Raw genomic sequence first — 23,940 nt, forward strand, 5'->3', positions numbered from 1 at the left:
TTTATTGAATTATACTATTCACAATAAGCTGCTGTTTCCAAATGTTCCAGAGAACAAAAGACTTCTGTCTCAGGCTCGACTCTGCTGCTTCCCCGTACCCCATCCCCAACCGGTTTGCATGTAGATGTAGTCTTTTAAGCATGACCCTAGCGAAGGTCTTCCCTGTGACACTGAGAAGTGAGATGCCCCTGTAGTCTTTGCTTTTATTTGTGGTGATGATTTTTGCACACATATCGGGTTGAAGGGATCATACCTTCCAATAGAGACAGAGATCGTGAAAGTGGCAGCAGATGGGACTTTCTGTGCTTGAGCAGTTTGGCTGCAATTCCATCCTTGCCGGGTGCCTTCCTGCTTGCTAAGCAATCAATGGTCTTTTTGAGCTTATCCAACTCAACCCTGACAGGAAGCTGTGGGAGAGGGTCAAATGGAAACTGGGAGATGTCCATCTCATGGGTGTACAGCTGACAATAGTGTTCAACCCAGCAGGACATATGTTTACATCTGTTGGTAAGTACTTCACCATCTGTCGATTTCAATTTCAGGGGGCAACTTTGGTGATGGTAGCACCAAGTGTGCTCTTGATCACATCATACATAGCACGCAGATTACCATTGTAACAGGTGGTTTGGATTTCATGTAGGTTGATCCAGAGTTTATTTGCACATCATCACCCTGTCTTTTTGCACAACTGTCTTGATACTTTTAAATGATGGAGTGTTCTATGCTGTGCATCTGGTGGGCTTTGCTTTTTGCTTCAATGACAGATGCCTTCTCTGCTGAGTGAGTCTCAAACCAGCCTTTGTTGTGGATTCCATCTTAACCAAATGTTGCTGCTGCTGTGTCAGAACTCAGCGACTTCCAAACTTCATCAATATCAATGTTGATTGATGAAGCTTTTATTGATGTGCCAGTAAAATCTTTTACTGTTTTGTTTATGTTCCTTAACTTAATTTCATAATGGAGGTGTCACTATGAAAAATGTGGAAGTCATTAAGAATTGTCAGCAAGGATTAATTAGCACTTTCTAATTGGAGATGTTAATCGGAGGAACCTTTCAGACACTGAATTGTAGATTTTTCATCAAAGATCAATTTAGGATTGAAGTAAAAGTTCATAATTTTATTGTAAGTGGGTTCTTGTTGAGATTTCTTAAACAAAGGGGAAAGATCACAGATGGTGCTTTTAAAAAGGGACATTGCAGACCCAAAAATCAGTGACACCTCCGGACCATTCAACTTCAGTCAGTTATAGGATTGTTAATAACATCAGAATACCAATGCTGGATCTGATTCACAGCAGCAAAAATAGCAGAAACCAATCCCTGCAGTCATTTATGAATTTGCTGGTGTCTCAGCAGGTGTTGTGACTGAGTGAATCTCTTCCCACACATGGAGCAAGTGAACGGTCTCTCTCCAGTGTGAATTCTCTGGTGTATCGCCAAGTTGGAGGACTTTGTGAATCCCTTCCCACACACAGAGCAGATGAATGGCTTCTCCCCAGTGTGAGCTCGCTGATGTTTAATAAGGCTGGATGAACACCTGAACCTTTTTCCACAGGAGCTGCAGGTGAATAGCTTCTGCTCAGTGTGAGCCTGCTGGTGGTTCTGGAGGCTGGATAACCGAGCAAATTCCTTCTCACACAAGGAGCAGGTGAACGGCCTCTCCTCAGTGTGAATTCGCTGGTGTGCAGTGAGGTTGGATGAAGATCTGAATCGCTTTCCACAGTAAGTGCAGATGAATGGCTTCTCCTCAGTGTGAATAAGCTGGTGTGTCAGCAGGTGGGATGACCCAGTGAACCCCTTCCCACACACCGAGCAGGCGAACGGCCTCTCCCCACTGTGAATTCGCTGGTGTGCAGTGAGGTTGGAAGAAGATCTGAATCTCTTTCCACAGTAAGTGCAGATGAATGGCTTCTCCTCAGTGTGAATAAGCTGGTGTGTCAGCAGATGGGATGACCCAGTGAATCCCTTCCGACACACTGAACAGGTGAATGGCTTTTCCACAGCGTGAATGTGTTGGTGGTTTTTCAGCTGGGATGGATAATTGAATCCTTTACCGCAATCTTCACATTTCCATAGTTTCTCCTGTGTGCTGGCCCCAGTGTGACTGTGTTGATGAATTTCCAGAAGGGATGGATAATTGAATCCTTTACCACAGTCCCGACATTTCCATGGTTTCTCCATGGTACCAGGGTGCTTGTGTCTCTCCAGGTTGGACAATCAGTGAAGCCTCATCCACATACAACACTTCTACAGTTTCTCCTCACTGTGAATGGTGTGATGTTTTTCAGACTGTGTAACTGGTTAAAGTTCTTTCCAGTCAGTTCACTGGAACGCTCACTTGGGTGTGTGTGTCGGTGCTTTTCCAGCCACACTGGTGTTTGAAATCTTTTCCAATAGACTGAACAGAGGAACATTTCTCTTTCCACATTCAAAGGCCAACAATATTCAGAGTGAGTCATCCAAATTGTGATATGATGTTTGGTTTGAGTTTCACATCTGCAAATCCTTCCTTCTAATATTCTGTAAAGGGAGTTTACAAAAGTTATCAAAACAGACAATTGTAGTTTCTATGGAACATTTCTTCCTCTCTTGTTCCCCCAAAGCTGTAAATCCCCATCCCACACGCTCTCCCTCCTCCCTGGGCTGAAATCCAAACCCATCTCACCAGCTCTTTCCTCCAGTCCCAGTTTTCTCCCTCCCTCTCCTCTGCCCGGGTTCAGTTCTCCAGCTCCTGTCTGCAGACTGACAATAAAATCAATGAGTCTTATTGGGGGTTTGGGGCCTCCAGCGGGTGTTTCTGAATCCTCCCCGCCCACCTCCCAGGGTTTCCTTCCTTCCCACAGATCAGATTCCTCATTGGTTTGAGCCCAAAGTGTAACCTCTTATTTATTGTCCCCCCTCCCCCATCCTCTGATGTGAACCATCCTCCACTCGCTGACCCAGGATGGCGGCCGTTAACCTGGGCCTGTTCCCGGGAGGGAGAAGCCCCGCAGCTGCAAACCAGGAGCTGACAATTATTCCTCAGGGTTTGCGGATCCACAAAGTGTTTCCAAATCTTCCCCGTCCAGCCGCCGGCTCCATCGCTCCCTCCCCCCGGGCCTGTCACCGCGGGGTAAACACGGGGCCTGGGGCCTACCCCAGAAGTTGATCCAGTTCCCAGTCCAGCCGCGGGTTCCATTCCTACCCTGTGCTCACAATCTCCTCCCGCCTCCCGAACCGTCCGCTCCTCCTCACTCAGTCACCATGACTGACACTGAGCATGCTCAGAGCGCACACCCACACTGCACCTGCGCACTGGACTCCGACAATCATTGATAGGAGACTTTCCGCAGCGCGGGGCATTCTGGATAAATAATCCGCCATTGAATTGGCAACACAAAATAGTATCCTTAGTAAATGCCTACCACAATATTTAGTCCAGAAATCTGAGGTTATTGTGATCAAAGCCCTTCAAACCGTCACTGATTGAATCAGGAACTATTGTGAAACCTCCTTGGGTTGGAACTCCTTCAGGGAAACCCATTTCTCTGGCAAAAAAAAACACAACAAGGAAACCACTCACCCACCACTCCAAGCTCCGAATGATTTGGGATATTGCTGGTAAGTGTCCGGGGCAATTTGCTATTTGTAAGGTGAAGGTACATCAACAGCAGGAGTTAGTGAAGAAGGTAATAACCAGGCAGACTGACTCACTAGGAAAGCTCCTGGGATGTGCTTGGGATCCACCCAAAACTCCACCATTGGCACCAATATGACAGACTCCAGTTAAACCTGATTTTAAAATTTGTCAGGATCCTGATGTGACTATAGTCAAAGAGGCCATACACCATAGGAGACTTTACCTCATCCCTCACAGCAAGTAAGGACTCACTCATCTGACATGACGAAGTTTTTCTATTACATGGATGGCCCTAATTTGACTTGAGTCACACCTCAATGGCTCAGAAAAGGATTCATTTTGTTCATGGGTCAAATTGGGGACATGTTTCTCTTTTTCAAGTCATCTATATGTCACAATTACTTTTGGTGGCAGAGGATGCACTAGGGTGCACCAGGATGTCCATCATCACCTGAATCTGTGTCTCATCTGTGTCCAAATCAATCCAGATCTTCAAAATTTAAGGTTCCAATGGACACATCCCACCTCAATGATGTTCCTGGGAAGCATTGCAGATTGATTACACAGGTCCATTATGCACATAAAAGGAGGGGATTAGGATATCATGGTAATTATAGATATGTTTACTCGGTGGATTTAAGATTTCTTGGTATGTAATAATGATGCAATCACTACAGCCAATATCTCATGGGAATAGATCTTTACCAGATGGGGCTTTCTGAAAAGGATAGAGTGATATTGATTCTCATTTCACAGTAGAAGTAATGAAACAGGTCTGTCATCTTATGGGTGTGTAATACATTTCCACATCCTCTACCGCCCAACTTCCGGTGGGATGCTCAAGAGCTTTAATCACTCTGGATAAACAACACTGACAAAAGCTGTCATGGAGGAAGCCTATTCAACACCTCCAGGGAGAACAACCCCATCCGTTACATCATCTCCTAAATGGGAGATGAAGTAATGTTAAAAAAAACATTGTGAAAAGAGGTAGGGCTAGGAGGCTATTTGGGGAGATCCATATGATGTTCAGGATAATTGGGAGAATAAAATCTTATATTATTTAATTGGAAATGAGGAAGGGAAGCACAATATCCAAGTTACTATGGAGATCAGAGTAAACAGTACAAAATGAAAAGATCAGATAACTACATGGGAAATAAACACCTGTGTTTGATTTTACCGAACAGGGATTTGATGTGGATGGTCATTGTGCTGCTGGACTGTGTCCAGGTTGAAGCCCTATGCATTTCCCCCAGATTGTCCTTTCTGAGCTCCAGCCAGATGATGCTAAACACTCAATTGAGAAAGACAAAAATCTACAACAATGTGTTTAAACCAAAGTTGATTTATTCCACATTCAAACAGAATATTAAACTCATGCCCAATGATGGGATTATTACCATCCGAGACAAACCCTGACTCTCACAAGGAATGTGGTTCAATCCTGCCTGAGATTAACAGCAGATTCCAACCTCCACAGTCAGTTGTGAACTCGCTGGTGAGTCAGCAGAGTGGATAACTGAGTAAATCGTATCCCACACATGAAGCAGATGAACAGACTTTCTTCGACGTGAGAGTGTTGGTATGTCAGCAGATCATTTTTACTTTTGGTATTGAAATGTTGTCTTATCAGTGTGAATGTGCTGGTGTCTTCACAGATGAGATGAAGTAATGAATCCCTTCTCGCACACAGAGCAGGTGAATGGCATCTCTCTGGTGTGAACTTGCTAGTGTATCAGGAGATGGGGCGACTCAGAGAATCCCTTCCCAAACTCGGAGCAAGTGAAGGGTTTTTTCCAAGTGTGAACCAGCTGGTGTATCAATAGGTGGGATTAACAAGGAAATCCCTTCCCACAATCGGAGCAGGTGAGCGGCCTCTTCCCGGTATGAACTAGTTGGTGTGTTAGCAGGTTGGACAATTGCCTGAACCCCTACCCACACTGAGAGCAGCTGAGCGACCTGGAACAGGAGTGAATGTGTTGGTGCTTTTTCAGCCCACAAGATCTTCTCGCAGCCAGAACATTTGGACTCTCTCGTCATTGTGAAGCTGCAGGTATCTCAACAGGGCAGAGAAATTAAAGAACCCCTTCCCACACTTGGAGCAGGTCAATGGCCTCTACCCAGTGTGTCTGAGTCGATGAGTCTCCAGCTGAAATGAGTGATTAAATACCTTCCCCAAGTCCCCACATTTATCTGGTTTCTTCTCAGTGTGACTGTGCATGTATCTCAACAGGCCAGATGAATGGCTGAAGCCTCGTCCACACACAAGGCATGTGTACGGTTCATCCCCGCTGTGAACAGTGTTTTTTCCTTCCACATTCAAAGGCTGATACTGTCCAATTTTGACTTGATATTTGTTTTGAGCTTCCATCTGCAATCCTTCCTTTCTAATACCCTGTAAAATGAATTTAAAACAGGGCAAAGGGAGTGAGGGAGAACGCACAAAAGCATAGACAGGTAATGAAACTGAACTGAATGAATTTAGTCATTTGTGGAGCAAACACGAGGAAAAAGTGACCATGAAAACTGTTGGATTGTAAAACCTAACTGGGTCATTGCTGTCCATCAGGGTAGGGAACGTGCCACCCACTATTGACCTACAATAAGACTGAGGCCTCAACAGAAGCAGGCAGAGAGGTAGAAGGTTTAGGGCTGTGGTGTGGGAATCATACTGAAGGAGAGGGGTCTTATGCATTGACATGTTGACAAGAACTTAGACATGACCTCCTAAAACTGTGACTTCCACCCACTTTAAAGACAATAACAGCAGATGCATGTGGAAACCTTCATGTTCTTTTCAAGTCACACACACCATCCTGACTTGGACTCTCTGTTTCTTCATCATTGCTGGGCGAAAATCCTGCAATCCCATACCTAACAGCATTGTCAAAGTGCCTTCAGCACAAAGACAGCTGTGGATAAAGAAGGCCCACAATCAGCTTCGTGTGGAGCAGGTTGGATTTCACGGGATGTGGGCATTGCTGGCGTGGCCAGCATTTATTGCCCATCACTAATTACCCTTGAGAAGGTGGTGGTGAGCCATCTTTTTGAGCTGCTGCAGTTTATGTAGTGTAGGCACACCACACTGCTGCTGGAAAGGAGTTCCAGGATTTTGATCAGCTGATAGTGAAGGAATGGTGATATAGTTCCACATCAAGATGGTGAGTGGCTTGGAGGGAGAATTGCAGGTGGCAGTGTTTCTTGAGTCTGCTGGCCTTGTCCTTCTAAGTGATAAAAGTCGTGTGTTTGAAGGTGCTGTTGAACAAAACTTAGCGAGTTGCTGCAGTGCATCTCATAGATGATACACATTGTTGCCACTCTGCAACGGTGGTGGAGGGAGTGGATATTTAAGCTGGTTGGTGGAGTGTCAATCATGCAGTCAGCTTTGTCCAGGATGTTGCCAAGCTTCTCGAGTGTAACTGGAGCTGCATTCATCTGCTATATTTGCTGGCCTTGCTGGCAAAAACCCACACCCCAAGAATTAATTTGAAAAACTAAATGGAAATTAATTAAAAGCCTATACTGAAATTATTGCTCTGAAGAGAATACTTGTTTACTTTGTAGGGGCTGTGTCAGTTTAGCAACCGAACATCTCAGAGGAATCTATCTCCCCTGGCAGTCCACACATTGGGAATTTTGAGGCTTAACTGGTCTGAAAACTACACAGAAGATTTTCCCCCATCCCCATTCCTTTTCAAACTGATAGAACAATAAAGATCCACTCAAGAGGCCAGGGACAGGCAAGGGCATCCAATTCCAATCCTGAGGCAAATACTGGAAATATTATAAAAACAAAAAACTGCGGATGCTGGAAATCCAAAACAAAAACAGAATTACCTGGAAAAACTCAGCAGGTCTGGCAGCATTGGTGGAGAAGAAAAGAGTTGACATTTCGAGTCCTCATGACCCTTCGACAGAACTAGGTGAATGCAATGGAAATATTATGTTGTTTAAACAGAATATGTGCAGCGAGAACCGAAAAAGAATTCCATTCTGTTGAGTTTTTGCCAGGATGCAGGAAAACACTTACCTGCAGCTGCTGATTAATGGTGGCTACCCCTCCCACAAATCTCCGCGCCTCAGAAACCGCTCTATCCAACTCGCTCCTTTCTCCAAGCGCTGAGAGTGCGCATGCTCCCCAGGGCCAGCCGCGGGGCATTCTGGGTGGCTCCTTTGTTGTGAGTCGGACTCGGTGGAAACGGGAGAAGAAACCGGGAAGCGGCGGCGAGGATCGGGGAGGCGCTGCAGCATCGCTTTAATGGGCAGCCCCGACCCCCGACCCCCAGCCCCCCAACCCGGGGAGATCACCGCACGGCCGCTCTCATTCGGCCTCTGAGAGCCGCACTCGCTGTACCTGAGGCTGCGCTCGCCCCCGCTCAGTTTCTCCATTGAATCCTGTTTCTCTCCTTGTTTTTCCCAACTCAGATTCACCGCCTTATTTTCTTTTCTTCCTCTGAGCCCCTGAACTCCATCTGACAGGGTCATGTTGGAGAGCGGGCATTGACTGTCGTGGGAAACAACAGCAAGAGGAGCTCAGAGGCCGGAGGAGCAAAGGGAGCAGCGAGTTCAGTCACCAATCGAGGGGGGGGTGGAATTGAGGACTGGACCCTGAGTCAGTCAGTCAGGTGAGTCAGAGTGAACCCCTGGGGAATCATTCATCTCTGAAAAATTAAATGAGTATCTCTTTTATCAACAAAACAATTTAACATTTATCAGTTTATTTTTTAAAAATTCTTTGTTATCTCAATCCTAGGACATCCCTGCAGGAATTCCTCAGGACAGTATCCTGGGCCCAACCATCTTCACTGCTTTATCAATAACCTTTTTTCCATCGTAAGTCAGATTTGGGAATATATTGCCGTTCCTTCATTGTCGTTGGGTCGAAATCCTGGAATTCCCTTCCTAACAGCGCTGACACCACATGAACTACAGCAGTTCAGCGAAGTGAACAGGAAGATTTGCTGACAGGAAACTCAAACCAAAGATCACGTCAAAATCTGACAGATTCACTCAATACATATCATTGAACCTTTAATGTAGAAGGAGAAATGTTTTAACCAATTGCACAGCCTGAAAAAACATCTAATCATTCACAACAGAGATAAACTGTGTACGAGGTTTGGGCTGACCATCCAACATGGACAGCCACAAGGACACCGGCACCATGGAGAAACCATGGAAATGTGGGGACTGTGGGAAGGGATTTGGTTCCCCATCAAAGCTAGAAATTCATCAACGCAGTCACACTGGGGAGAGGCTGTTCACCTGCGCTGTGTGTGAGAAGGGATTCACTAGTTCATCCAACCTTCTGAGACACCAGCACATTCATACTGAGCAGAGTTCAGTCATCTGCTCCGTGTGTGGGAAGGCAATCGGTCATTCATCAAACTTTCAGAGGCACCAGCAAACTCACAGTGGAGACAGGCCATTCACCTGCTCCGTATGCGGGAAGGGATTCACTCAGTCATCCTACCTGCTGACACACCAGCTCATTCACACGAGGGAGAGACCGTTCATCTGCCTCTTATGTGGAGAGGGATTTAACCGATTATCCAGGCTTCTGAATCACCAGAGAATTCACATTGGGGACAGCCCATACACCTGCTTTATCTGTGGCAAGGGATTTAATCGGCCTTCCAAACTACTGACACACCAGCGAATTCACACTGGGGAGAGGCCATTCACCTGCTCCATGTGCGGGAAGGGATACACCAATTCATCTGATCTGTTGACACATCAACGAGTTCACACTGGCAAGAGGCCATTCACATGTTCCTTGTGTGGAAAAGGATTCATTCGGTCATCCCACCTTCTGACACATCAACATGTTCATACTGATCAGAGACCTTTTAAATGTTCTGAGTGTGAGAAGACCTTTAAAAGTGAAAAGGATCTGCTGCCACACCAGCGAGTTCACACTGGGGAGAGGCCATTCACCTGCTCCGTGTGTGGGAAGGGCTTCACTCAGTCATCCACCCAGCTGACACATCAGCGAGTTCACAAGTGACTATGGGGATTGAAATCTGTGGTTACTGTTGCTGTTAATCCTGTTCAGGATTAAATTCTTTCATTCTGACAGCTGGAGTTTGTTTCTGCTGAAATATAATTGTGCAAAGATGGGTGGCAGCTCAGAAGACTGGACAGAATTTTAAAAAAGAAAAGGATGACTGAAAGATTAATAAAGAGGGAAAAATTCGAGTATGAGAGAAAACTAGTTAGAAATATAAAGACTGATAGTAAGAGTAAATATTGATATTTAAAAATGAAAAGTTTTAACAAAGTGAAGGTTGCTCCTATAGAAAGTGAATCTTGGGAGTTATTAATGGAAAGTAAGGAGATGGCAGATTAATTAAAGAGGTATTTTGCATCGTCTTCACTATAGAGGGTACAAGTAACTTGCCAGAAATGGCTGTAAATCAGGAATTGGAAGGGAGGGAGGAACTCCAGAAAATTACAATCACCAGGGAAGTGGTATTGAGCAAATTGTTGGAGCTGCGGGCTGACAAGTCCCCCTGGCCTGATGGATCCTCAGGTCTTAAAAGAAGTGGCTAGTGAGATAGTTGATGCATTTGTTTTAATTTTCCAAAATTCATTAGATTTGGAGAAGGTTCCATCAGATAGGAAAAGAGAAAATGTAACGCCTTTATTCAAAAAGGGAGGGAGACAGAGAGCAGAAAACTATAGGCCAGTTAGCTTAACTTCTGTCACAGGGAAAATGTTAGAAGCATTATAACAGGGCACGTAGATAAATTCAAGGTAATCAGGCAGAGTCAACAAGGTTTTGTGAGAGGGAAATCAATTTATTGGGGCTCTTTGAGAAGTAATAGGTGCTGTGGAGAAATGAGAACTGGTGGATGTACTGTACCTATATTTTCAGAAGGCATTTGATAAGGTGCCTCATTAAAGGTTATTGCGGAAAATGAAATCTCATGGTGTAGGGGGGGTAACATATTGATATGAATAGAAGATTAGCTAGCTAACAGGAAGAAGAGAGTAGGCATAAATGGGTCTTTTTCTGATTAGCAGGATGTGACGAGTGGTGTGCCACAAGGATCAGTGCTGGGCCCTCAACTCTTTACAATTTATATAAATGATCTGGATGAAGGAACCGATGGTACGGTTGTTAAATTTGCTGATGACACACAGGTAGGAAAATAAATTGTGACGAGGACATAAGGAGGCTACAAAAGGATCCAAACAGGTTAGGTGAGTGAGCAAAGATCTGGCAAATGGAGTATAATGTGGGAAAATATGACGATGTCCATTTTGGCAGGAAGAATTAAAAAAATGAGCATATTATTCAAATGATGAGAGATTGCAGAGCTCTGAGATTCAGTAGGATCTGGATGCCCTGTTGCATGAATCACAAAATATTAGCATGCAGGTGCAACAAGCAAAGCTGAAAGAATGTTGTCAATCATTGTGAGGGGAATTGAATACAAGAGTAGGGAGGTTATGCTTCAGTTATACAGGGCACTGGTGAGCCCACATCTGGAGTACTGTGTGTGGTATTGGTCACCTTATTTAAGGAAGGATGTAAATGCATTGGAAGCAGTTCAGCGAAGGATTAGTAGATCAATACCAGGAATAGGCAGGTTGTCTTATGAGGAAAGGTTGGACAGACTAGTCTTGTATCTGTTGGAGTTTAGATGGGTAAGAGGCAACTTGATTGAAACACATAAGCTTATGAGGGGCCTTGTCAAGGTGGATGTGGAAAGGATGTTTTCTCTTCTGAGAGAATCTTGAACTAGGGGCCACTGTTTAAGGGGTCGCCCATTTAAGAAAGAGATGAGGAATTATTTTTTCTCTCATAGGGTTGTGAGACTTTGGAATTCTCTTCCTCAAAAGGCAGTTGAGGCAGAGTCTTTGAATATCTTTAAGGCAGAAGTAGATAGATTCTTGATAAGCAAGGGGTGAAAGGTTATCAGGGTAGGCAGGAATGTGTAGTTGAGATTACAATCAGATCAGCCATGATCTTATTGAATGGCAGAACAAGTCTGAGGGGCCAAGTGGCCTACTCCTGCTCCTAATTCGTATGTTCGTATATAAGTACATAAACCATATCAATGGGCTGCTGTTTAATATTCTGGATAAATGTCACATAGCATGTTAAACTTTGTTTTTCACACATTGTTGTACAATTTTGTCTTTCCCATCTGAGTGTTTAACATCACCTGGCTGGAGCTCAGAAAGGACAATCTAGGGGAGGATCATACGACAGGAACAGAACTTTAGCCTGAACACAGTCCTTCAGCGTCACACTGAGAGGGAAAAATGACACTTTGGTCTTTCTCATCTCTCTTCACTGACAACAAAACCCACATGTGGGTAAGTCGTGAGGTGTTTAAGAAACATGTCACAGTCACTTCTGTGCAGTACATACAGCCTAAAGATGACCAAGGTCAGGCTGTGTGGAGTCCAAGGCCACATAGAAAAATGGATGGAAAAATATAAACTCCCTGTAAATCTAACCCTTTGATTTCTGTTTGAAATCATCGTGGTTCAACGCTCCCAGGCACCGAGTAGAAGGCTCCTTTACAACTGTGGTTGTTCAACCTGAGTCAGGCAGTCTGGGAACATGCTTTTAAATCAAAGGTTGATGTAAAACTGTGCTCTGTTCCTGACTGAAACTGAAATGGTAGGAATAAGTCTCCAGTTTAAAAATGACTGCGGTGATTATTCTGTTAAGTTTTTAAGGTTTATTAGTGACAGTCCTGAGTCCACGACTTTAAGCCAATGTCAACAACAACTTGTGTTGACATCGCACCTTTAACATAGTAAAAAGTAGCTAAAAGTAAATAGTGTAAAGTCTGTCTTAAAATAACACATGGAGGAATTCACAGGATCCTTTTAACTCCTGGCACAATTATACCACAGACATCTGATCTCCAGATAAAGAAGGACCTGCACCGTGTTTTCAAGAATTCCCTGCTATATTGATGTGTGTTTGTGTTAGATCCTAGGATTTTGTTGCAGTCTTCCTCAGTATTAACTGTACTTCCCAATTTGGTAATCGATTAATTCATGTTAGGGGGAAATAAAGGAATACAGTAATGGTCAAGGGACTTGACTTAAAATATCCCAGCATGCAAAACCACAATTGCTAAGTAGTTAACGTTTAAAGTTCAGGCTGGGACAGAGAGAATGCTGAACCTTGCACATTCTCAGGGCTTGCGAGCATCAGCAAGGCCATATTGGACAAAGAAGAATGTAAATATGATAGATTGGGAGTTTTGGGAGTTAGACTGGAGTCAGAGGATGGCAATAACATAGACTAAGTGTGCTCTTCAACAGATAGGGGAAGGACAGATGGTCCCAGCTTAGATAGGAAGGCAGGTCTCTGCCTGGGTGAAGGTGGGGTCTGATGATGCATGTACTTTTGTACCAGGAACTTGTCTGTTTAACATAAACCTATATGTTGACGAGATCGAAATCTGGAAATTGTTCTTGTACGTGACCAATAATGTATAAATATGATGAACACTTGTAGTTTAGCAGAGTACTTTCTCAAGCTACATTGAGATGGTGCCCTCCTTGCAATTGCTCGAATAAATGATCATAACCTGTACCTGAGTCTCCTGTGGTCCGTGCATCAAAGACACCACAACAATTCATAAATACATCAGATCATCACTTCCTCGTGTCATTGTACACTCTGCTACTGAATTAAAGATTTAACGAATTGTGCAACAAAGTTTTGTTAACTGGTAATTCCTATCTATGATTTACTGAAATTCTGCTCCCAAATTTTAAAATTGGCTTTCTGATTTCTGAGTCCAAATTGTTTATGTAATTTGTGAATAACAGTGGGCCCAGCATTGCTTCCTGTGGAGCATCAATTCCCATCTTTTACCAGTCTGAGTCACTTTGCTTAACCTCTTCTCTCTGTTTTCTGTTTTGTAACCAGCTTGTTATTCATAACAGTGTGTACAACCTACAGGGTAACCAAGATCAGGCTGTGTGGTGTGAAGGGCCAGGCAGCAGAATGGATGGAAAAACAGCTACAAAACAGAATTCAGAGGGTTAGATTTACAGGGAGTTTGGAGCCATCTTTTCATCCATTCTGCTCTGTGGCCTGACCTTCACCCAGAACATCAATATAAGGGGGTTTATCCATAATATCGATAGGAAAGTAGGGGCTGCAATTATGCAAAGATGTCCTGTATTGTCTAAAATCTCCCACCAGGGCTGATCACCAGGGTGGCCACAGACCGCTCAATATCTATTGATGGCTTAACTTTTTGTTGTTGCTTCTGTTCAAGATGTTGTCCTTTATAGATTAAGGTTCAGAGAAAGTGCTGGAATTAGATAGTCAAAACTGCTTTGAGTCCCTGGAGTGTAATGTTTACTTGAATTTCTATAACTATTTGGTCCTGACAGACACTGATACTTTATCCCCAGTCCTAGTCAGTAGTCGGGTTGGCGGTGTGAGGCAAAACCTGGTCCACCTGATCGATAGGAAGTGAATTCATGTGGGTTTGTGTGTGTGTGTGTGTGTGTGTCAAACCAAGTGGAAGGTCCAATGTCCTTTGTAACAACACGAAGAGTCTTTTTTCCAGATCCCTTCCTTTCCCCTCACTATTATCCTCAGTTAGTTTAGAAAATCCTTCTGTACATCATCTTCCAACATGCTACTGTCTCCACTAAATACTTCCATCGGTCTTACTAGCAATGGGATCACTGATATCACAGGAATCAGTTCTGAAATGCTGTCATTCTGATTTTAAGTCTTCCTGGCGTAAGACATTGATCCAGATCTTCCCACCTAACACCAATCTATATTCCCATCTGAGTTCCAGATTTTAATGTGATTGTCCCATATGTTTAGCATCTGTGAGAGATGATGGGAATGCAACCTCAGAACTTTGGCGAGATCAGATGAGATGATCTGCTGCACTCCATCTGATGGCTGAACAAGCCAATAATGTAAAGGCAAAAGTGCCTCGTACGAAGGCATTCCTCACTCGTGTTGTGGGATGATCTCTGCTGATAGTAGCCTCGTACGAAGGCATTCCTCACTCGTGTTGTGGGATGATCTCTGCTGATACCTTGATTGTGTTGGAGTTTCTGAAACCACATGTCACCGTGGTGGTGAACTCCTCCCCACAGCTGGTGTTTCCAATTGCATCAATCATAAGTTAGCTTCCCACTTGTCATGATTAATGTCGAGGGCTTTCATGTCTCATCTTTGAAGCTTTGATGTGATTGTGCAATATAGAAAACATATCTAACTCCTTCAAACCCTGTTTCAGCACATTCCCTTCACACGTATTACAACAGATTGTCTTTGAGATCAGTTTTTCCTTTACATTCTGCGTTGTTCTGAATGATGACAGTATTAATCTTCTCCCTAACCTGTTCTAACCCTCCTGCCTGTTCAGTTATTGAAACCAAGGACTCCCCTTGTTGTGACATTCCCTGTCTGCTCAGTTATTCCTTTAAGTTTATGCCTCGTTTCACCATGTTCCCAAATTTCAGTAATAAATGTTGAAATGTTGAAACCCCACAGGGTTTCATCTGTTTAAAGCCACAAACAGAAAGGTCCAGTTTTCTGCTGGAGTTTGAGACAAATCAGTTTTCAAAATGATGCAGAGTTTCAGCCAATGAGGGAGACCCGGGCTCTGCCACGCCCCTCATTCACTCCAATTGGTTGGAGGGCCAGCCGCACCACCTCGGTCCTGTAGTCCCGTCCCCTCCCACCATTGGTCCGGAGCTGCCGTCAATCACCTGGACATTGTGACATAACCATGTGCAGTGTGGCTGCTGGAGCAGGATATTAGTGCGCAACACAAAAACAGAATTACCTGGAAAAACTCAGCAGGTCTGGCAGCATCGGCAGAGAAGAAAAGAGTTGACGTTTCGAGTCCTCATGACCCTTCAACAGAACTAGGTGAATCCAAGGAAGGAGTCAAATATAAGCTGGTTTAAGGTGTGTGGGGGGTGGGGGTGGGGGTGGGGGGGGTGCGGTTTGGGTGGGGGGAGAGAAGTGGAGGGGGTGGTGTGGTTGTAGGGACAAACTAGCAGTGATAGAAGCAGATCATCAAAAGATGTCACAGACAACAGAACAAAAGAACACATAGGTGTTGAAGTTGGTGATATTATCTAAACAAATGTGCTAATTAAGAATGGATGGTAGGGCACTCAAGCTATAGCTCTAGTGGGGGTGGGGGAGCATAAAAGATTTAAAAATATTTAAAAATAATGGAAATAGGTGGGAAAAGAAAAATCTATATACTTTATTGGAAAAAAACAAAAGGAAGGGGGAACAAACAGAAAGGGGGTGGGGATGGAGGAGAGAACTTAAGACCTAAAGTTGTTGAATTCAATATTCAGTCCGGAAGGCTGTAAAGTGCCTAGTTGGAAGATGAGGTGTTGTTCCTCCAGTTTGCGTTGGGCTTCACTGGAACAATGCAGCAAGCCAAGGACAGACATATAGGCAAGAGAGCAGGGTGGAGTTTAAAATGGCAAGCGACAGGGAGGTTTGGGTCATTCTTGCGGACAGACCGCAAGTGTTCTGCAAAGTGGTCGCCCAGTTTACGTTTGGTCTCTCCAATGTAGAGGAGACCACATTGGGAGCAACGAATGCAGTAGACTAAGTTGGGGGAAATGCAAGTGAGATGCTGCTTCTCTTGAAAGGAGTGTTTGGGCCCTTGGATGGTGAGGAGAGAGGAAGAGAAGGGGCAGGTGTTACATCTTTTGCTTGGGCATGAGGTGGTGCCATAGGAGGGGGTTGAGGAGTAGGGGGTGATGGAGGAGTGGACCAGGGTGTCCCGGAGGGAACGATCCCTAAGGATTGCCGACAGGGGGGGTGAAGGGACGATGTGTTTGGTGGTGGCATCATGCTGGAGTTGGCGGAAATGGTGGAGGATGATCCTTTGAATGCGGAGGCTGGTGGGGTGATAAGTGAGGACAAGGGGGACCCTATCATGTTTCTAGGAGGGTGGAGAAGGCGTGAGGGCGGATGCGTGGAAGATGGGCCGGACACGGTTGAGGGCCCTGTCAACGACCATGGTCACCCCCCCTGTCGGCAATCCTTAGGGATCGTTCCCTCCGGGACACCCTGGTCCACTCCTCCATCACCCCCTACTCCTCAACCCCCTCCTATGGCACCACCTCATGCCCAAGCAAAAGATGTAACACCTGCTCCTTCTCTTCCTCTCTCGTTTAAGGAAGAAGGAGGACATGTCAGAGGAACTGTTTTTGAAGGTAGCATCATCGGAACAGATGCGACGGAGGCGAAGGAACTGAGAGAATAGGATGGAGTCCTAACAGGAAGCGGGGTGTGAGGAGCTGTAGTCGAGGTAGCTGTGCGAGTCGGTAGGTTTGTAATGGATATTGGTGGACAGTCTATCACCAGAGATTGAGACAGCGAGGTCAAGGAAGGGAAGGGAATTGTCAGAGATGGACCACGTGAAAATGATGGAGGGGTGGAAATTGGAAGCAAAATTAATAACGTTTTCCAAGTCCCGACGAGAGCATGAAGCAGCACCGAAGTAATCATCGATGTACCGGAGAAAGAGTTGTGGAAGGGGGCCGGAGTAGGACTGGAACAAGGAATGTTCCACATACCCCATAAAGAGACAGGCATAGCTGGGGCCCATGCGGGTACCCATAGCCATACCTTTTATTTGGAGGAAGTGAGAGGAGTTGAAGGAGAAATTGTTCAGTGTGAGAACAAGTGCAGCCAGACGGAGGACAGTAGGGGTGGATGGGGATTGTTCGGGCTTCTGTTCGAGGAAGAAGCTAAGGGCCCTCAGACCATCCTGGTGGGGGATGGAGGTGTAGAGGGATTGGACATCCATGGTGAAGAGGAGGCGGTTTGGGCCAGGGAACTGGAAATTGTTGATGTGACGTAAGGTGTCAGAGGAATCACGAATCTTTTCTTCTCCGCCGATGCTGCCAGACCTGCTGAGTTTTTCCAGGTAATTCTGTTTTTGCTTTGGATTTCCAGCATCTGCAGTTTTTTTGTTTTTTTGTATCAGTGCGCAAATGCAGTCCCGCCTCGAGTTTGGAGCATGCGCAGTGTGAGTGAGGGCGAAGGAAAGCTGCTTGTATGTCAGGTCCGCAGCCGGTAAGATAAAAGGCGGAATTGAGGGAGAGATGCAGCCGGCGGGTGGACGGGCAGGTTTCGTAAACACCTTGAGCCGTTCTGAAGCCAGAATAACCAGCTACCGGTTCCTCGCTGGTATCTGTGGGCGGCAGTTGCCCCGATCCTCGTCTCTCGGTGAGAGAGCAGGGGTAACGGCCGCCATCTTGTGCAGCAGGGCGCATGCGCGGTTATCCCTGTCAACAGGAGGAGAGGATATTGTGAATTTCTTTCCTGGACTGACAGGGATGGATTTTGGAAACTCCTTTTACAGGGGGTTACAAGGGGAAGATTTACACACAGCAAACTCAAATCAAGAGAATGTTTGTCCCTTCTCAGTTTCTACCCTGGATTTATAGTGACGGTTATTGTAAACTTACAGGGCACTGGAAGTGGAGGATTGACAGACGGGAAACTCAATCCAAACATCACATCAACATCTGACAGAGTCACTCAATTAATCAGGACCTGAATATCATCAACGTTTGAATGTGGAAGTGAAACAGTTTGTCTGTAGGCAAAGGTTTCAGGTAAGTATGAGAATAATGAACTGGGGGAAAGCCAATTTCGGTGGGGTAAGAATGGATCTGACCCAGTTAAGTTGGAATCAAAAGTTGGCAGGTGAAACTGGAACTGAAAAATTCGCTGCCTTTGAAAAAGAGGTAGTTCAGACACAGTCAAGCTATATTCCCACAAGGCGAAAGCAGTCCAGAGCTCTCACAATGACAAAACAACAAAGATTAAGATGAAGAAGAAAAAATGTGCTTCTTGCAGATGTGTGGTGTAAAATAGAACCAAACTGAATAAAGAAAGTTCAAAGCAGAATTGGAAAATCAATTAAGAGAAGCAAAGAGAGAGTATGAAAAGAGATAGGCATGTAACATAAAAACTAAAATGTTTTCTGTAGGCATACAACTAGGTAAAGGGGGATAAAGGTATGGGTGGGGCTGATTAGGGACCACAAAGGGGATTTACACATAGAGGCAAGGGGCATAGCTGAGGTATTAAACTAACAATTTGCACCTGCCTTTACCAAAGAAAAAGACATTGCACAGGTCATGATGAAAGAGGAGATAGTTGAGACCCTTGAAGGGTTTAAAATTGATGAGATATTGGATAAGCTGTCTGTACTGAAAGACAAGGTACCAGGATGGTTTCCATCCACAGATACTGAGGAAAATGACAGTGGGAATTGCTGAGGCACTGGCCATAACTTTTCAGTCTTCCTTAGACTTGACTCAGAGGATTGGAGAATCGCAAATGTTCCACCCTTGTTCAGACAGGGTCTCAGGATAAGCTCAACAACTACAGGTCCATCTGTTTAACTTCTGTGGTGTGGAAGCTTCTAGAAATAATAATTCAAGACAAAATTAATAATGGTGAATCATGTTTATCTAAAAGAAAAACAAAGTGCTGTAAAAACTCAGCGAGTCAGGCAGCATCTGTAGAGCGAGAAACAGGTTAATGTTTCGAGTCCGATATGATACTTTTTCAGAACCAACTTATCTAACTTCCTTGAGATTTTTGATGAGGTATCAGAGATGGGGTGATGAGGGTATTCCTGTTTATGTGGTGTAGATGGACTTCCAAAAGGTGTTTGGTAAAGTGCCGCACAACAGGTCTGTGAAAAAAGTTATAGCTCATGTGATCAATGGGACAGTAACAACATGGATAAGGAATTGGCTGAGCGCCTGGAAGCAAAGAGTCATGGGTAATGGCTGTTTTTTGGACTGGATGAAGATTTATAATGGAGTTCGCCAAGGATCAGCATTAGGAGCTCTGCTAGTTCTGATATGTGTTAAAGACTTAGACCTTGGTGTACAGGGCACAGTTTTAAAATTCACAAACATTGCAAAACTTGTAAGCATTATGAACTGCGAGGACGATAGTGTGGAACTTCAAAAGGACGTAGACAGGGTGGACAAGCGGCAGATGAAATTTAATGCAGAGAAGTGTGACATCATTCATTTTGGTCAGAAGAATGCTGGGAGACAATAGAAAAGAAAGAATACACGTCTAAAGTTGGTACAGGAACAGAGGGACCAGGATGTATCTGTGCATAAATCATTGAAGTGGCAGGGCAGGTTGAGCAAGCAGTTCATAAAGCACACAGTATCCTGGGCTTTATTAATAGGGACATTAAGTACAATAGCAAGATTGTTATGTTAAATCTGTATACAAGGCTGGTTCGGCCTCGACTGGGTCCATTTCTGGGCACCACACTTTGGGAAGGATGTGAAGGCATTAGAGAGAGTGCAGAAAAGATTCATGAGAATGAAGCCCCTCATCCCTGGAACCAGTTACAAAGATAGATTAGAGAAGTCCAGACTGTTCTCCTTGGAGAAGAGAACGTTGAGAGAAGATTTGATAAGGGTATTCAAAGTCATGAGGGGCCTGGATAGAGTGAACAGAGAAAAGCTGCTCTCATTGGTGGGAGGATGGAGAGTCAGAGGACACAGATTGAGGGGAATTGCGGAAAGAAGCAATGGAGACATGAGGAAAAACATTTTCACACAGCCAGTGTTTAGACTCTGGAATGCACAGCCTGAGAGTGTGGTGGAGGCAGATTCCATCGAGGCATTCAAGAGGAAATGATAGTATTGTTTGGAAAAGAAGAATGTGTGGGGCTACAGAGAGAAGGCAGGGGAGTAGCACGAGATGGATATCTCCTTCAGGGAGCCAGAATAGACACAAGGGGCCGAATGGCCTCCTTCTGTGCTGTAACTATTCTGTGATCCTGAAGCAGTGTGACTGGAAAAGCACCGACACACACAAATCCTGGTTAGAGCACACCTGGAGAACTGTGTTCAGTTCTGGGCAGCAAACCTTAGGAAGGATAGAATGGCCTTGGAGGGAGTGTATCACATATTTACCTGAATAATATCCGAACCTGAAGGGTTAAATTACAAGGCGAGATTGCACAAAAGAGTCACCGAGACGTTATGATATAGAGGAGACCATTTGGCCCATTGAGTCCATGCCAGCTCTCCAGAGCAATCCCGTCAGTCCCATTTCCCTGCTCTATCCCTGTTTTCTTGCAGGTTTATTTCCAAGTGTTCATCCAATTTCCTTTTGAGATCATTCACCAGGTCCATTGCCACCACCCCTCATAGGCAGCAGGTTCCAGCTCATTCTCAGGGGGCCATTATTCTGTGGAATTCTCTTCCCCGAGACCAGTGGGGCTGGGTCATCGAATATATTCAAGGCTGAATTAAATAGATTCTTGATTGACAAGGGAGTCGAAGGTTATAGGGGGTAAATAGGAAAATAGAGTTGAGGCCACAAGCAGATCAGCCATGATCTTATCAAATGGTGGAGCAGGCTGGAGGGGCCAAATGGCCTATGCTGCTCTTAATTCATACGTTCGTATGTATGGAAACATACAGTCCTGCCAGAGAGAGGGTGTTCAGCAGTTGAAACCAGTGAAGACTCTGATCTCGGTGAAGGAAGGAAACCCTGGGAGGTGGGCCGGGAGGATTCAGAAACACTCGCTGGAGGCCCCAAACCCCCAATAAGAGCCTGCAGGTCCTGCGTTTGCAGCTCTGGGGCTTCTTCCCAGGAGCATGCCCAGATTAACGGCCATTATCTTGGTTCATCTGGGAGCAGACGCATGTATGGCCACCTTGATGATGCAACAGAGAGTGGACGGGGCTTGAGGGTGTCTGTGACCAGGAGGGAAAATGATTAATTCATTGATTTTATTGTCAGTCTGCAGAACAGGAGCTGGAGAACTGAACCCAGGCAGAGGAGAGAGAGGGAAAAAACTGGGAGTGGAGGAAAGAAATGGTGGAGACGGTGAGATGGGTTTGGATTTCAGCCCAGGGAGGATAGAAGAGTGTGAGGGATGGGGATTTACAGCTTTGGGGGAACAAGAGAGAAAACAATATTCCATTAAAACTAGAATTGTCTGTTCTGAATTTATATCCCGGACTGACAGTGATGACTTTTATAAACTCGTTTTCCAGGGTATTAAAAGGGAAGGATTTGCAGATGTGAAACTCAAACCAAACATCTTCTGACAGTCACTCGATTCACCAAAACCTGAATATCCTCAGATTTTGAATGTGGAAGGAGAAATGTTTCTCTGTTCTGTCTATGGGCAAAGATTTTGAATTTCAGTGTGACTGGAAAAACACCAAGATACACACTTACACCTGAGTGAGAGTGTCTCAGGAACTGACTGTGGAAAGAGCTTTAACCAGTTAAACAGCCTGTAAAAGCATCATATCGTTCACAGTGAGGAGAAACCATACACATGTTCTGTGTCTGGACAAGGTTTCAACTGATCATTCAACCTGGAGAGACACAAGGACACCCACACTATGGAGAAACCGTGGAAATGTGAGGACTGTGGGAAAGGATTCAGTTACCCATCCCTGCTGGAAAACCATTGGGGCAGTCACACAGGGGAAAGGCCATTCACCTGCTCTGTGTGTGGGGAGGGATTTACTCAGGCATCTGGCCTTTGGTCAGCGAATTCATACTGAGAAGATATTCAGCTGCACTTCCTGTGGAAAGAGGTTCAGGCACTCTTCAGCACTCACTGTACACCAACGCACTCACACTGGGGAGAGGCCATTCACCTGCTCTGAGTGTGGGAAGGGATTCACTCAGTCATTCCACCTTCTGACACACCAGCGAGTTCACACTGGAGAGAGGCTGTTCACTTGCTCTGTGTGTGGGAAAGGATTCACTGGGTCATCCCACCTGCTGTCACACGAGCAAACTCACATTGAGGAGAAGCCATTCAGCTGCACTTCCTGTGGAAAGAGTTTTAGACAGGCATCCTCCCTCATCTTACACCAGCGAGTTCACACTGGGGAGAGACCATTTCGCTGCACTTCCTGTGGGAAGAGTTTCAGACAGTCATCCAACCTCACTGCTCACCAACGCACTCACACTGCAGAGAGACCGTTCACATGCTGCATATGTGGGAAAGGATTCAGTCAGTCATCCAACCTCAATGCACACCAGCGAGTTCACACTGGGGAGAGACCATTCACTTGCTCGCCGTGTGGGAAGGGATTTGCAAAGTCTTTCAACCTGCTGACCCACCAACGCACTCACACTGAGAAGAGGTCATTCAAATGCTGTGTGTGTGGGCAGGGATTCACTCAGTCATGATGCCTCCTGAGACATCAGCAAGTTCATAATTGACTGCAGGGGTTGGATTCTGCTGTTCTTGCTGTTTTTAAGCTTGTTTAGTATTGATAGTCTGGCAATATTTTTTTCTGCTGATGTTAACAACCCTAAAACTGGCTGGAGTTTAATATTCTGGAGATGTCACTGATTTTCAGGGCTGCAGTGTCCCTTTTTAAAAGCACCATCTGTGATCCTTCCCCTTAATTTCAAGAACTTTCAGTCGGAACCCCTTGACAATAAAATTATGAACTTTTACTACAGTTGTAAATTGATATTTGGTGAAAAATCTCCAATTCAGTATCTGAAAGATTTAACTGCAGGGATCTAAATATTTTTTTTCATTGCCAATGGGAAGAGGATAACCAGGGAAAGAGTTGGGCCTATTAGGGACCAATGGGTCTTGACATCTTGACCAACATTCAAGGCTATGGGCCAAGTGCTGGTAAATGGGATTAGGTAGGTAGGTCAGGTGTTTTTCACATGTTGGTGCAGACTCGATGGGCCGAATCTGTGACTCTGCGAAGATTTCAGGTGTGACTAGAAAAATGCCGAGACACACAAACCCTGGTTAGAGCACACCTGAAGAACTGTGTTCAGTTCCAGGCAACAAACATCAGGAAGGATAGAATGGCCTTGGAGTGAGTGTAGCACATACTTACCTGAGTGATCTGAGCTCCAAGGGTTAAACTACAGAATGAGATTACACAGAAAAGTCACAGAGTCATTTTGGCACAGAGGAGGCCATTAGGCCCATTTGAGTCCATGCCAGTTCTCTGGAGTAATCCAATCAGACCCATTCCCCTGCTCTATCCCTGCATCCTTGCAGGTTTATTTCCCTCGAACATCTATCCAATAAGATTTTGAAATCATTCATCATGTCCATTTCTGCACCCCCCTCATCGGCAGCAAGTTCCAGGTCATTATCACTCACTGCATAAAAACATTCTTCCTCACATCTCCCGTACCTTTTACCCAAAACCTTAAACCTGCGTCATTGAGTCCTTGGACGATCAGCTGATGGGAACAGTTTTTCTTTATCTGCCTTATCTAAACCTGTCATAATCTTGTACACCTCTCAATCTCTGCTCA

General features: G+C 45.0%; 2 protein-coding genes across 3 annotated transcripts; one reads left to right on the top strand and one right to left on the bottom strand.

Annotated features, from left to right (window-relative positions):
• Positions 1–3,235, bottom strand: LOC121270575 (zinc finger protein 737-like). Of its 2 annotated transcripts, none has more exons than XM_041175946.1 (2): positions 3,138–3,235; positions 1–2,521 (listed from the first exon to the last, which is right to left on the bottom strand). In XM_041175946.1, exon 2 carries the CDS (start codon positions 2,180–2,182, stop codon positions 1,328–1,330), a length of 855 nt encoding a protein of 284 aa, XP_041031880.1. In that variant the 5' UTR covers positions 2,183–2,521; positions 3,138–3,235; the 3' UTR covers positions 1–1,327. The 2 variants fall into 2 exon arrangements, with proteins under 2 accessions (XP_041031880.1, XP_041031879.1); XM_041175945.1 differs by having other exon boundaries at positions 3,186–3,208.
• Positions 2,946–23,175, top strand: LOC121270169 (zinc finger protein 664-like). The gene is made up of 3 exons (XM_041175472.1): positions 2,946–3,113; positions 8,103–8,248; positions 21,930–23,175. The coding sequence occupies exons 1-3, from the start codon at positions 2,946–2,948 to the stop codon at positions 22,831–22,833; spliced, it is 1,218 nt and encodes a 405-aa protein (XP_041031406.1). The 3' UTR covers positions 22,834–23,175.
• Positions 23,176–23,940: the final 765 nt, after the last annotated feature.

The sequence above is a fragment of the Carcharodon carcharias genome, chromosome 27 (genome assembly GCF_017639515.1).
Source record: "Carcharodon carcharias isolate sCarCar2 chromosome 27, sCarCar2.pri, whole genome shotgun sequence".
NCBI classification, from domain to species: Eukaryota; Metazoa; Chordata; class Chondrichthyes; order Lamniformes; family Lamnidae; genus Carcharodon; species Carcharodon carcharias.

What these genes read in the sequence shown, in the direction of transcription:
- LOC121270169 (XM_041175472.1), top strand. Translation starts at nt 2,946, where the DNA reads ATGGCGGCCGTTAACCTGGGCCTGTTCCCGGGAGGGAGAAGCCCCGCA. An exon ending in CCCGGGCCTGTCACCGCGGG is followed by an intron (nt 3,114 to 8,102) that starts GTAAACACGGGG and finishes TCCATCTGACAG; the next exon opens with GGTCATGTTGGAGAGCGGGC. An exon ending in ACCCTGAGTCAGTCAGTCAG is followed by an intron (nt 8,249 to 21,929) that starts GTGAGTCAGAGT and finishes AGCCTGTAAAAG; the next exon opens with CATCATATCGTTCACAGTGA.
- LOC121270575 (XM_041175946.1), bottom strand. Translation starts at nt 2,182, where the DNA reads ATGGAGAAACCATGGAAATGTCGGGACTGTGGTAAAGGATTCAATTAT.